Source organism: Mytilus californianus, unplaced genomic scaffold, assembly GCF_021869535.1.
Source record: "Mytilus californianus isolate M0D057914Y unplaced genomic scaffold, xbMytCali1.0.p SCAF_5, whole genome shotgun sequence".
Lineage (NCBI taxonomy): Eukaryota > Metazoa > Mollusca > Bivalvia > Mytilida > Mytilidae > Mytilus > Mytilus californianus.
Window position 1 is genome coordinate 115,176,245 of NW_026262701.1, and position 12,775 is coordinate 115,189,019.

The 12,775-nt window shown below is 31.6% G+C and overlaps 1 protein-coding gene across 4 annotated transcripts in view; it reads right to left on the minus strand.

Moving 5' to 3' along the window:
• The window catches only part of LOC127700726 (fibrocystin-L-like), a 71,307-nt gene that overhangs the window by 44,173 nt on the left and 14,359 nt on the right, over positions 1 to 12,775 (minus strand). For all 4 annotated transcript variants that reach the window (XM_052204339.1, XM_052204338.1, XM_052204337.1 and 1 more), the window contains exons 5-16: positions 11,716 to 11,773; positions 10,725 to 10,818; positions 9,285 to 9,338; positions 8,536 to 8,652; positions 7,809 to 7,879; positions 7,258 to 7,368; positions 6,139 to 6,225; positions 5,608 to 5,879; positions 4,416 to 4,507; positions 2,973 to 3,132; positions 2,121 to 2,250; positions 80 to 226 (exon numbers count right to left, since the gene is read on the minus strand). In XM_052204339.1, the coding sequence (XP_052060299.1) occupies positions 80 to 226; positions 2,121 to 2,250; positions 2,973 to 3,132; positions 4,416 to 4,507; positions 5,608 to 5,879; positions 6,139 to 6,225; positions 7,258 to 7,368; positions 7,809 to 7,879; positions 8,536 to 8,652; positions 9,285 to 9,338; positions 10,725 to 10,818; positions 11,716 to 11,773 (1,393 nt within the window). The remainder of the gene's footprint in view (positions 1 to 79; positions 227 to 2,120; positions 2,251 to 2,972; positions 3,133 to 4,415; positions 4,508 to 5,607; positions 5,880 to 6,138; positions 6,226 to 7,257; positions 7,369 to 7,808; positions 7,880 to 8,535; positions 8,653 to 9,284; positions 9,339 to 10,724; positions 10,819 to 11,715; positions 11,774 to 12,775) is intronic.

Sequence of the window (12,775 nt, forward strand, 5' to 3'; positions counted from 1 at the left end):
AATTCATTATCAGGTTATTATCATTTATTTATGTACTTTAAAATCTTCAAATGCTGTTTTTTCAAACTTAATGACCTACCTCTTGTTGAATCAAATGTAATTGTGAATTCTTCTGAAGTATCTGACGGAGAAGTCTGAGCCACAGTCACAGTATCTGGTGCTAGAGAAGCTAAGTCATTCAATGCTTTTGTCACAGTCGTAGCATCTGCTGTAGCTGACAAAGGAGCTGCAGAGATAAAGTATATGATACAACACCTTTAATAATAAACGTAGTTAGCTGTAAATTTAATTTTCATACCTCTTCTGAAAAAAAAATTTACACACCCTATTACAAGCTTTCAGTAGCGCAGATGCAATAGGTAACAGAGAATAAAATCTGCTGTACATGATCACAAAATCAATGGTATTGCAATGGCAATCGTAACAGCGGACAAACATCTGCTTTGCACAATAGCGAAAACAATTTTGAATAGCAAACTGGAACACAGTTGTGATAGCATGTACTAGGGTGTGTTCTAACTACTGTAAACCAACTTATTTTCGTGGAGACTTAATTTCGCGTTTAGCCGTTTCTAACCCATTTTGCAGCGATTTAATTTCGCACTTCTCAAATTATCTTGAGGTAGATATATAAGGAAAAATCCAAGTTTTACATATTCGCAACGATTTATATTTACGTTATTTTTCTAATCGTGAAAGTCACGAAAATAAATCGTTCACGAAAATTAGTTGGTTTACAGTATATCAATGGATGAAACTACAGTCGATTCCGGTTATTTGCATAGCCTATTTGTCAGACAAAATTATGCAATTAAGCGGAGTATGCTTATATCCGAAATGCCAAATTACGGAGTCAAATAACATCGATAGTACAGATCAGTAAAGGAAATCCCTGAAGAAAGATGAACGTCCATAATCCACTTACAACATATTGAATGCTTATTTATTCTAATAAAAGTTATGTGTCTAGTGTTGTACATGTTATTTTATTTTGTATTCTTTCAATAAAGTTTATAAACACATTTTGTTTTAGTTTATTTGCGTACCGACTTTTCCTTTACCTGAGATACGAAAATAAAACTAATTGTTCTAAAAATAGATTTGTTTCTATGACCCGGATGTACAATGTACATTGTTACGCTTTGATTAAATTAACTGTTTAACAATACTACACAGTTTATAATCATTTTAAACAATAAATGTGTACTAAACTGCCTTTGATATGCAGTATTTACCGCTTGCACAGTGATGTAACACTGTTTCTTTAACCTCGTTAGTTTCGTATATGCAAAGCAGTTAACAGGTAATGGGGCCCTGTACGGGTTATTTGCAGGACACGAGTGTTGAAAGAGAGAAAATATAATAATTAGAAGTTGATTTTCTTTTCAAAAAATATTAAAAATAAAAGATTGATGAATAAAATTCTTCAACCATATATAAATGCCCTGTAATATTTAACATAAGTGTAGATCACCCCAAGCCACAATTACGAGAGTACACATTGGATAATGATCGATAATTAACAGGGGTTATTGTTTTTAAAATTCACCCCAAATGTAATCTATGAACAATGTTTGAAATCCAATCAATAATTAACACCTTTTGAGATAGATTGGACGTGTTTTTACAACAATCACCTGTTTGACATTTTTATGACCTCGAGGCTTAAAATAGAACATGGGAAACTTTACCTGTGTACACATCGAGGCTTATTTTATAATCATATAAACACGAAAGAAACTGTTTTAAAACTTTATTTAGATAACACAAAAGTAAATATGAAATAATAACGAAAATTATGATGCATTCATGAAAAATATACTTATCAAATTGCCGTTTCCGGTCAAAAATCTCGTCAGTTTTAACTAAGCATATCTAGCTGGCGAATATTTTCTATGCAATTAACCGAAAGGCCACTTGTAAGGCTATGCATATAACCGGACAATTTAACATTAGATGAATGGGAAATGGTTTTGTGCAGGAGAAAAGTATGCAATTAACCGAATTATGCTATTAAGCGATATGCAATTAAGTGGAATCGACTGTAGTATGAAGAACAGTAATATCTTATAAAAACAAAATCCTCCACAAATCCTTTCTTCCCTTACTATTGATATTACCTGTAAAGACTCCATCCAATCCTAAGCGATATTTAGCATCCAAGTTTTGCTGAGCAATATCTGTAATAGATACGGTCTGTACTTCGGATTTAGAAGTTGATGATGCATCAAAGCCACTAATTGTTATCTCCTACAAAATGTAACAATTTATACTGATCATTACTTAATCATAAAACAACCTTCATTTAAAAAACAAAACACATGAAATAAGAAACCTCCTAATATACAATTTAGCATGAAAGGCAGTTGGTGGAATTTACAAGTATTGGCTCAAGGAAATTAGATTTCTGACTGATCTGAAAAGTACTCACACATTAAAACTCATCACCATTACATTTTCAATGTGTGGACCTAAAATGAAGTCATACTATGCAGTATCTTCTAACAAAAGAGGGACTGTACTTCATCTGTTTTAGTGAAGTTAAGAATGATATTTTACGTGTACTTCATCAGTTTTAGTGGAGTTGCCTCCTTTTGATGGGGATATGAATACCTTTAATCTCATTACCTGTACTTCATCAGTTTTAGTAGAGTTAAGAATGATATTTTACCTGTACTTCATCAGTTTTAGTGGAGTTGAGAATGATATTTTACCTGTACTTCATCAGTTTTAGTAGAGTTAAGAATGATATTTTACCTGTACTTCATCAGTTTTAGTAGAGTTGAGAATGATATTTTACCTGTACTTCATCAGTTTTAGTAGAGTTGAGAATGATATTTTACCTGTACTTCATCAGTTTTAGTAGAGTTGAGAATGATATTTTACCTGTACATCATCAGTTTTAGTAGAGTTGAGAATGATATTTTACCTGTACTTCATCAGTTTTAGTAGAGTTGAGAATGATATTTTACCTGTACTTCATCAGTTTTAGTAGAGTTGAGAATGATATTTTGTATTTCCTGGAAGGCTGATCCACTCATACTAGCAGTTACTGGTGATATTGGAGATCTGGCTGCAACTTTAACACTATCAAGAGCATTGGTATTTCCAGCCAGGACTGTCATGTAGTATCTATAATAGGAAGTAGATGAAGAACCATCAATCAATCAAACTTTATAGAACATTTTTCAGAAAACTCAATAATGCAGTATTTTACATCAGCTGTCCAACTGACAACTAATATTTTACTTGAATGTGTTAAAGGCAGAATCTTTTAGAAATTAATCATTTGATCTAGATGGAACTTTGAAATGTATATGTTCACATGTTATGAGCCAGTCCTATCAAACTGTAGGAGATTTTAATATTGACACATGTATACTAAGAAACTTCATAAATAAATCTGATTAAAAAATAAAATAGGTGCACAACTATATTTGATAGGAAATAATTCTGTCAAGTTTCTTTCTTTCCCCAAGAAAACTATAGATTTTGTAATGTCAAACTTTCGTGACACACAAACAGGACAAACTAGATATCATTGAGATGGGAGCCATCTCTGTGGGCCCCACTGTGAATAATGTGTGGTAAAAAATTTGTATCTTTATCATTGGATATGGGGTTGTCAAATGAAACCAAAGTTTTTGACCTTGACCTTTGACCTAGGAAGTTGTACATAAATTATGACACACCCTCTGGTGTTGGTTTATATGCATATTAAGTATAAACTTTGAACTCATAATGGTTCTCAAGATATAGAGCGGACACGATCTTTACCATAGGACATGGGGTTGTCAACTAAAACCAAAGTTTTTGACCTTGACCTTTGACCTAGGAAGTTGTACATACATTATGACACACCCTCTGGTGTTGGGTAATATACATATCAAGTATAAACTTTGAAATCATAACGGTTCTCAAGATATAGAGCGGACACGATCTTTACCATAGGACATGGGGTTGTCAACTATTGACCTTGACCTTTCACCAAGGAAGTTGAACATACATTATGACACACCCTCTGGTGTTGGTTAATATACATGTCAAGTATAAACTTTGAAATCATAACAGTTCTCTAGATATAGAGCGGACACGTTTTGTTACGGACGGATGGACGGACGGACGGACGGACAGACAGCCTGATCACTATAGGGCGGCCGCCATTTGGCGGGGCCCTAATTAGTATGTCTCCCACATATCAGTTGATGGGACATAAAAACTATGTTAAAGATTTAAAAAATCTTACAAGAGGTATATAATGGCTTAAAAGGTTACAACCAAAAATAAGAATCAGTATGCTTCAATTTTTCTTTTTTCTTTTTACTTTTCTTCCAATAAAAAGAACTAAAGGTTAAATTATACAATTAGGCCTAAGAAGAGATTTTTTTTAATTTTGCCTGATAAAACAAACATACTTGTTTCCTGCAACTAAATCATATTCAGGAGAGGTTTGTCCATTATGTGTCCAGTAATCTTCAGCAGCACTTTCACATCTGGCTACTTCAGTCTAAAATAATAAATAAATTTTAGCAATCCATGCTGTCGTACAAAAAAAGCTGTTTTCTACAATATTACAGTGGACAAAACTAAGGCACATATGATAGTCATTGTGTGTAATAAATTCTGGTTAATGATGTCAGTGATTAAGGAATACTTACAGATATAGTCTAAAATAACAACTTTTGAACAAATAACAACTTTTGAACAAATAACAACTTTTGAGTAAATAACAACTTTTGAGCAAATAACAACTTTTGAGCAAATAAAAACTTTTGAGTAAATAACAACTTTTGAGCAAATAACAACTTTTGAGCAAAGCAAAAAACAACTTTTGAGCATTTAACAACTTTTGAACAAATAACATTTTTTGAGCAGAAAATATGGGACAATTTAAAAAGTGCAGACAATACAACCTTATTTCTTGAACTTTAAATGCAGAATAAAACTGTCCAATTGTTTTGACATTACATTACAGACAACAAAAACATGTAATAAGATATGTATACCAATTTATAGAAAGCTTGCAGCTACTAAGAGCGAGCTCATAGTTCTTAATCTAATGATACAGAAATCATGCTTCTTATACTGTGATATATCTAACCAAGATATCAAAAGATAGCACTTTATAAGTCTGAAGACGGCACCTGTAAGTATTTGTTTCATTAGTGTTTTCAATATCATATGTTCTTTAGTGGAAAGTATTTTATGGTTTTGCTTTTCTTACATTTCTACATATACCTATAGGTAAAGATTAATAAAACAAGATGTACTGTGAGATGTTTTTCACTAGTTATACCATAACAGAAGGTATGAGTTGTAGCTGCTGAGAATAATTTGAAGAAAATTTCATACATGTGCATGACACTTTTCACATCCAAGTTTTCTGCAAACAAATCGTAGTAAATCAAAGGCACAGGCAGATGCACAACAGTAAACCTGTTTACCCACTTCTTTGAAGTAAGGGTGTAATAATTAATATCTTTTACAAAACATTTTAGAAATAAAAGAATTGGGACGGACGGAAGGACGAACTGTCAAGGCTAACACTTAATGCCCTCGTCGCCTATGGCTGGGGCATAACAAATGTTAGTATAAAACATATATTACCTGGTCAGCCGGTGGTCCAGCTGCACTGAAATTTAGGGAAGCATAACCATCGGCTTTGATTAGAAATCTGTATGGTGCTGTAATACTAGGGACAAAATAACCTGTCAGTCTCAATACATTAGCACCAGATTTGTTAGCTGTAACAAATGAACTGCTGTCAATGTCGGAGGAGACGTAATCTGCCGCTGAACTAGTCAAACCAAAAATATTTGCTCTGTCTGCAAAATCAATAGAGGTTTGTGTCCACTGCTCTGCAAATAATCCACGGCCACCTAAAATAATTCAAAGACATTATAATAATATTTCTCACAGCATTTTTCACTTTCTCAAAAGTAGTCATAAAAAAACTGTGACAGATGTATTATTAAATCACAATACAAGTATATTGCTCATTGTTGAAGGCCATACTATGATCTATAGTTGCATAAATGTGCATTAGGACTGAGTTTGACAGTTGTATCATTATCAACCATACCACTTCTCCTTATTTCATATTGAAAGTTGATACTGTAGAACAACATAGAAACATACCTGCATATGAATCCTGAGCAGCTGGTTGATTCGGTGTTGTACATTGTATCTCTGTGTCTGTCATGGTTGTAACTGTGCATGTTTCACCTAAAACAAAATATACTAGACTGAGTAGAAATTATCCTTAGCCATTACATGGACTCATTTTGTAGAAATACTAGCACACAGTTCACTGACTAACACTATTGTGAGGAGACATGTATAAAAAAAATAAAGTCCATCATTGTTTTTATGGTACCTCATTACATTGATTTCTTCAGCATTATATACCTATAACATCATATTTAGTCAGCAATTGTCTTAGAATGTGTTTCTTCAACATTTGTTTTACCAGTAATATGTTTTCTTCAGTATTTCTTAAGATGCTTTTGTTGAGCATATCTCATAATGTGTGTTTTTAGCTAAAATAATAAAGAAATGTTATGAAAAGATTTGATTTCTTGCCTGGCTTTGGCTATACTTTTTTCCTTTTTTTGGTTTTATCAGCACTTACAATTTTTTAATAAGTTTTGGATTTTCAAATATTTTGGACTGAAGCATCACTGAAGAGATATTTATTGTCAAAATGTGCATTTGGTGCAGTAAAATTGGTATCAGTTAGTATGCATCTTTCAGGGTCAACACACTATTCATTTAAAAAGAATTTTGAGTTTCCCATCAAACATATACCTGAAAGGAATAAATACATTTTAATCATTCTTTAAAACAATATTTTTTTATAGATAATTCAGTGTCAATAAGTGAATCTGTGAGGAACTGCTCACTAATGATTCCCCCTGCCCCACTAAAGGTATAAGGTAAACAGGAAGTTGTTGAGTGATGAATCTGAAAACACATCACACAGTATAGCTGACTCATATAAAACCTGAAACCAAATTTCAGAAATCCTTATGTAGTTCCTGAGAAAGATGCGACAAAAAATATTCATTGGACGGACGGACGGACTGACGGATGGACTGACGGACAGACAGAGGTAAAACAGTATACCCCCACTTTTTTAAAGTGGGGGTATAAATATTATCCATCTAATATTTGAAAAGAATAAGAAATCTTATTTTTCCTTATGAATTCAAGATAACATTGTTTATGATTTGTTTTTAAGTCTTGTTTTCTTCAAACCTCCAACTTTAACATCAACAGGGGCATCAGTATCATCAAAATTGTTTCCTGTTATTGTTAAAACTGTTCCTCCATTGGTACTTCCCTCAGCTGGAGATACGGAATTCACCTCTGAAATGAACGGGTAAACTTGGATAGAACATGAACCTACCATTTTTCCCAATCTGACATGTATAAAAATGTAGTTTTGAACATTTTCAATGATTACATTTATTTTTCCATCAGATGTCACACAAATATTGAAATACAACACAATATAAATCTATTAAGCTACATTCAAAACTGACTTCACATAATATTTCACACTCCTAATCCAGACTTTCATTGAGGTTATTATTGAGCATTATTTGTCAAAGATGTGTAATATACAAAGAATTTCTGTTCAGCTGTAATATGAAATGGGGTCAAATTCACAGACTAATGTGTAATTCTGATGAAAGTGCTCTTCAGCAAAAATTTGGAAATCATCAAGATATGCATTTACAGAACTAGAACTGATTTTATTTTAAAACCCTAACATAACAAAATTTCTCTATTTTAATCATACATACCTGCATAGGTTTGTAACATTGCAAGTTTTCCATCACTGCGTAGTAATACTGTAGGTAACATAGCATAAGACCTGTATTAAAGTAAAGTGAAGATTGAGATTTTATTCATTAACATTCACTGTCAAATAATTTCTACTTTTGTTTGTATATTTACCTTTCTCATTTATTTCCATTATCATTTTAATTTTTCATTTTATTATAACAAAAGACATACGTGGATTAATTTATTTTTCCTGGGTTGCAATTTTTTGTGGATTGAGGAAAAAATAAAATTTTCATGAATATTAGATTTCCTGGCTTTGCCAAAGTCTGCAATCTTATAGAAAATAGGTACTTCCTAGAACATTTTTAAACTTCATGGTCCACCTTTATACCTTACCCATCAAATCCAAGAAAATTTTTTCCTGCTAATAATAAGGAATCCACAGTAACTAACATTTTTCATTTTCTTGTAAATTAGAATGAAATTATCTCCCTTGTCACAAAAGACATACTGTGAATTCATTTGTTTTCGTAGGTACCAATTTTTGTGGATTAAGAAAAAAATATATTTTGGTGGATATTTGATTGTGTGGCTTTGCCAAAGACTGCATACAATCCATAGAAAATTTGTACTTGTTAAACGTTGAAATTGTGGTTGAACACCTTTATCCACGAAAATTTGCAATAATAATAAATCCTCTGTAACTAACTAACTTATCTACACATTACAGGTCTATCTACATACCTTCCATATTCAAAGTCTATAATGATACTGATGTTCTGGTTACCCACATAAGAACCACCCATTTTACATGTTATGTAACCATTAACACCATCGGAAGGCTCCAATGCAAGGCCATAGCTGTAAAAATAAACACATAATTTTATGATACAGAAATGAGCTTTACTTAAATAATACCATAGGTCATGTAAGTGCAAAGCCAACTCATCTGATAATCTATTTGTGTAAATTGTCAATTCTGCTGTTGGGTTGTCATGTAATTAGGTCTTTTTATTCTTAATTCAAAGCTAAATTCACATCTATAGAACAACAGAATTCAAATTAAATTTGAACACTCATGAGTTAAATTTTTATATCCAAAATTCGAGGCTTGCTGAGCTTACAAAATATTTAAAATTCAACTGTCAAGAGTCGAGAAATATCGTATCACATGCGTCTTTTACTCTAATGATTTATTTGTGATATGTAGTCATTCTTTCAATGATCTGCAAAAAGCTGTGTTCTTTATATGTGACATAATCAAGCATTGTCCCCTTTTTTTGTGAAGTCATAAGTGTCTTGAGTGGAGAAATATCATATCACACTCAATGCAATGGTAGAATATATATATAAAAGAATTACATGACTAAGAATAAGTGTCTTTATAAGACAGATTTGCACTTTTTTCTATTTTATCGATAGAGTTTTAAATAAAAAGTGTTGTTCATAAAATTTCTAACATAAGATTAAATAGTTCTATGTTTTCCTCTTACAATGTATCTGTAACTGTGTCTTTGGGATCACAAGTCTGACCATTGATGTAAACTCTGAAAAGATACAAAATAAGATTACTATTATAACTACTATCATCCACAAAAAGTGCTTATTCATAATAATAACTAAACTTTCTCTCTATCCACAGTCATTGGAAGTAACTCATGCTATCTAAAACTACATGAATGCAGCTGGTTAATTTTTCAGTGTAATATGCTGGATTAAGTTTTAAAACTTTTTTTGTGAACATTTAGAAATTTAAAAATATATAATTCAAATAAAATACCACAATCAGAAATTGTTTATGAAAAATTATGCATATTATGAGATATTCTGAAAAACTTGTATATTTTCTAAAAGCTTTTAAAATACAAAATATATGTTAAATTTTCCTGATTTCCTGAACAATATTGGAAAATTAAGTATACATATATTGCATCAGGTCAACTGTACAGGTTATGGTCTACAGAAAAACATTAAAATATCTTAACCATTTATCAAAGATATCCCTTATAAAGCTACCAAGAAATTTATGCTAAACATTTTATTTAATAGAGTTTAGGGACAGCAATATTTTACAATTTTTTAATCCCTCAGACAGCATTAAGTATTGTTAGTACCTCATGTAATAATTTAAACTAGAACTAAGTGAACTCACAAAAGGATGATCCCCCTCCCCCCCTTTTTGCAATACTATTAGTATATTTCAATTAAGTAAATTGGATTATCTCCCCTTTAACATGTTGGACCATGATAAGTTTTCTGGGTAGTGTTCTACAATCGCTAAAAGTGTTATAAAAAAATCTGACTAGCCGTTCAAGGGGAGTGTTATCAAATATTTGACTAGCCGTTTAGGGGGTGTGTGTTCAGGAGGAGATTATCAAATATCTGACTAGCCGTTCAGGAAGAGTTTTATCAAATATCTGACTAGCCGTTCAGGAGGAGTTTTATCAAATATCTGACTAGCCGTTCAGGGGGAGTTTTATTAAATATCTGACTAGCCCTTTAGGAGGAGTTTTATCAAATATCTGACAAGCCGTTAAGGAGGAGTTGCAACAGACAGACCAATGGGCGGGATGATAACATAAAAACTATGTTTGTAGAGGGGTTACTAATAAATAAGTATAAAATAGTTCTTTAATCAGTCATTTATTTGGGATTATTAGGATAGAAAATGGCTGAACAGTAAAGGAATCAATATATGGTAGGTCACCCTATGTCTGATTAGCAACTGTCAACTTTCATACATAGAGAGTGTGGATAAAGGAAGTCATTAATTGTCCAAAAAATGTCACTTCAAAACACACCTGTGGAGTGTGTTCAGATATTTTATGCCAGTACACATTGAATCTATGATGGAATCATGGATATATGGCTAGATCAAAATCTATGCATTGACTTCTGCTTGATAGGGTATTTTCTTGATTCAAAATTTTTACCTAAGTATTTTGTTTTCTTTGCCATTTGTACTGGTAAGAGTATTACTTCCATATCTTGTGGTCATTATATTTCCAGTAATTTTTACCAATGTTCCTGAAATATTCAAAAAAATTATCAATACTAAATCATATCCCTAGGAAGAAACAGGTGTATATTTTAATTGTATTTCAATTGTCCTATATATATATATATATATATTTGGCAATTGCCATGGCAGTCAGCAGGGTTTAAGAACATCTGTTGTTCGACCTGCTAGTCAAATGCGTTTTGTTAAAATATACTTTTTCACTTTTTTGGTCTTTTGGAAAATGTTGTTTGTGCTGTATTTTGACCCCTCTACCAAGAAATTTGTTTTGCATGCACACGTAGTATAAAAATTGCGATTTTTATACAATGCAATCATAGGTTTGAACGTTGTTTTCAATTTAGACTTATATACATTTGTGCATGTAACATTGCCACTAGATATTAAACATTAATTAAATTACATCATATGAAAAGGGGTATACATGTGTATGCTGTATAATGACAGATTTAATGAAAATAGTTGGAATATAACAGAATAACAGAAAATTACATTTATTTTAATAGCAGTGAAACACAATTAAACACAATTTAACACAAGTAAACATGTATGAATGCAAAATATTACTAATTTACTCCATGAAAATAAAGTCAACATCCTTTGTACACAAGGAGGTTTTCAACCAGATTTTCTTGAAACAGAACCTTACATAACTGTAATCAAAGCAAAACTGTGTCAATGATGTCATGACGTACTATTAACTTAAGTTTAAATCTCTGCTCTCAAGTTTTCATTAGAAGGGCTTATTTGTATCAATATTTACTCAATATGCAAGCTATGTTTCAAAAGAAAATTTCTTTCTTAAAAATTGTTATTTTAACTTTAATTGTCCAAACAAATATTTTGAAAAAGTATTTCAGATGAAACATTTTATCACTTTTATTTAAAAATAACATTTCACTTACCTGGTACCCCTGAGGTAGGTTCTATTTTTTGGATGTAGGGTGTGTTTCCCCATCTTACCTGAAAAAAGAAAATGTATATTTTTAGTGTACTGTGTAACAACTTGTTATAACATGTTACAATTTGGTTTCAAACCAGGACAGGTAATTATAAATGTTCTACTGAGACCTCACATACATCAAAATTATTAACAAAGGTTTATGCTGCCAAAACATCCCATGGATATATGTAAATAATCAATTATTGGTAATTGACAAAACATCATTCTTAACCAATCCTATCATCTATAGGCTATGTCCTTTTAATCTAAAATATCCTCAAATGACTGCATCGCCAAATTAACCTGTCTTGGTCTGATAGCCAATTTTTTAAAATCCATTGTCACCACAGACATTTTTCAGAATTATCATTTAATTTCTTTATCTAACTATTCCAGGAAAAATCTATATCAAATTCCTGTAAAATTGGATGACCAGACTTTAAATTGATTTGTCACAGAAAAGCTTCAAGAAAGTAACAATATTTTAATCAGACACAACAGACAATTCTTTGTCTAAAAATAAGTTCATTGTAAATTGATTACAAAAGTTTTCAAAAATATTTAGAATGCATGGGTGATAATTTCATAAACTGTGGTACTGTTTAACTGGATGAAAACATGTAGCATTGTAGAATGGTAATAAAATGTAGTAATCATTACTGATCACTTTTTATAATTACACAGGGTCTGGAGGATAGAGGTTCATTTATGGTATGACGTTCGGTATAAATTTGACAGTTTGAAATTAAAAAATTATAGCTTTGACTTTCTGGTCCTAAAAAATGACCAAAAAATCGTGTGAAAGAAAATTCCTGGCCCATGTCATAAAAAAGCACACAGATCAATGAACATGGAATTAGCATGTAATATCTGGGAATATAAAATTATTTGAACAAGGATATAAACTGGTAAAATGGGAGGCCAGATCATGAGATGAAATTTATTTGTGTCAAATAATTTTGTGAGACAGCATGGACAGATAACAGATATTGTTTATATACTACACAATAAATTGTTGACAA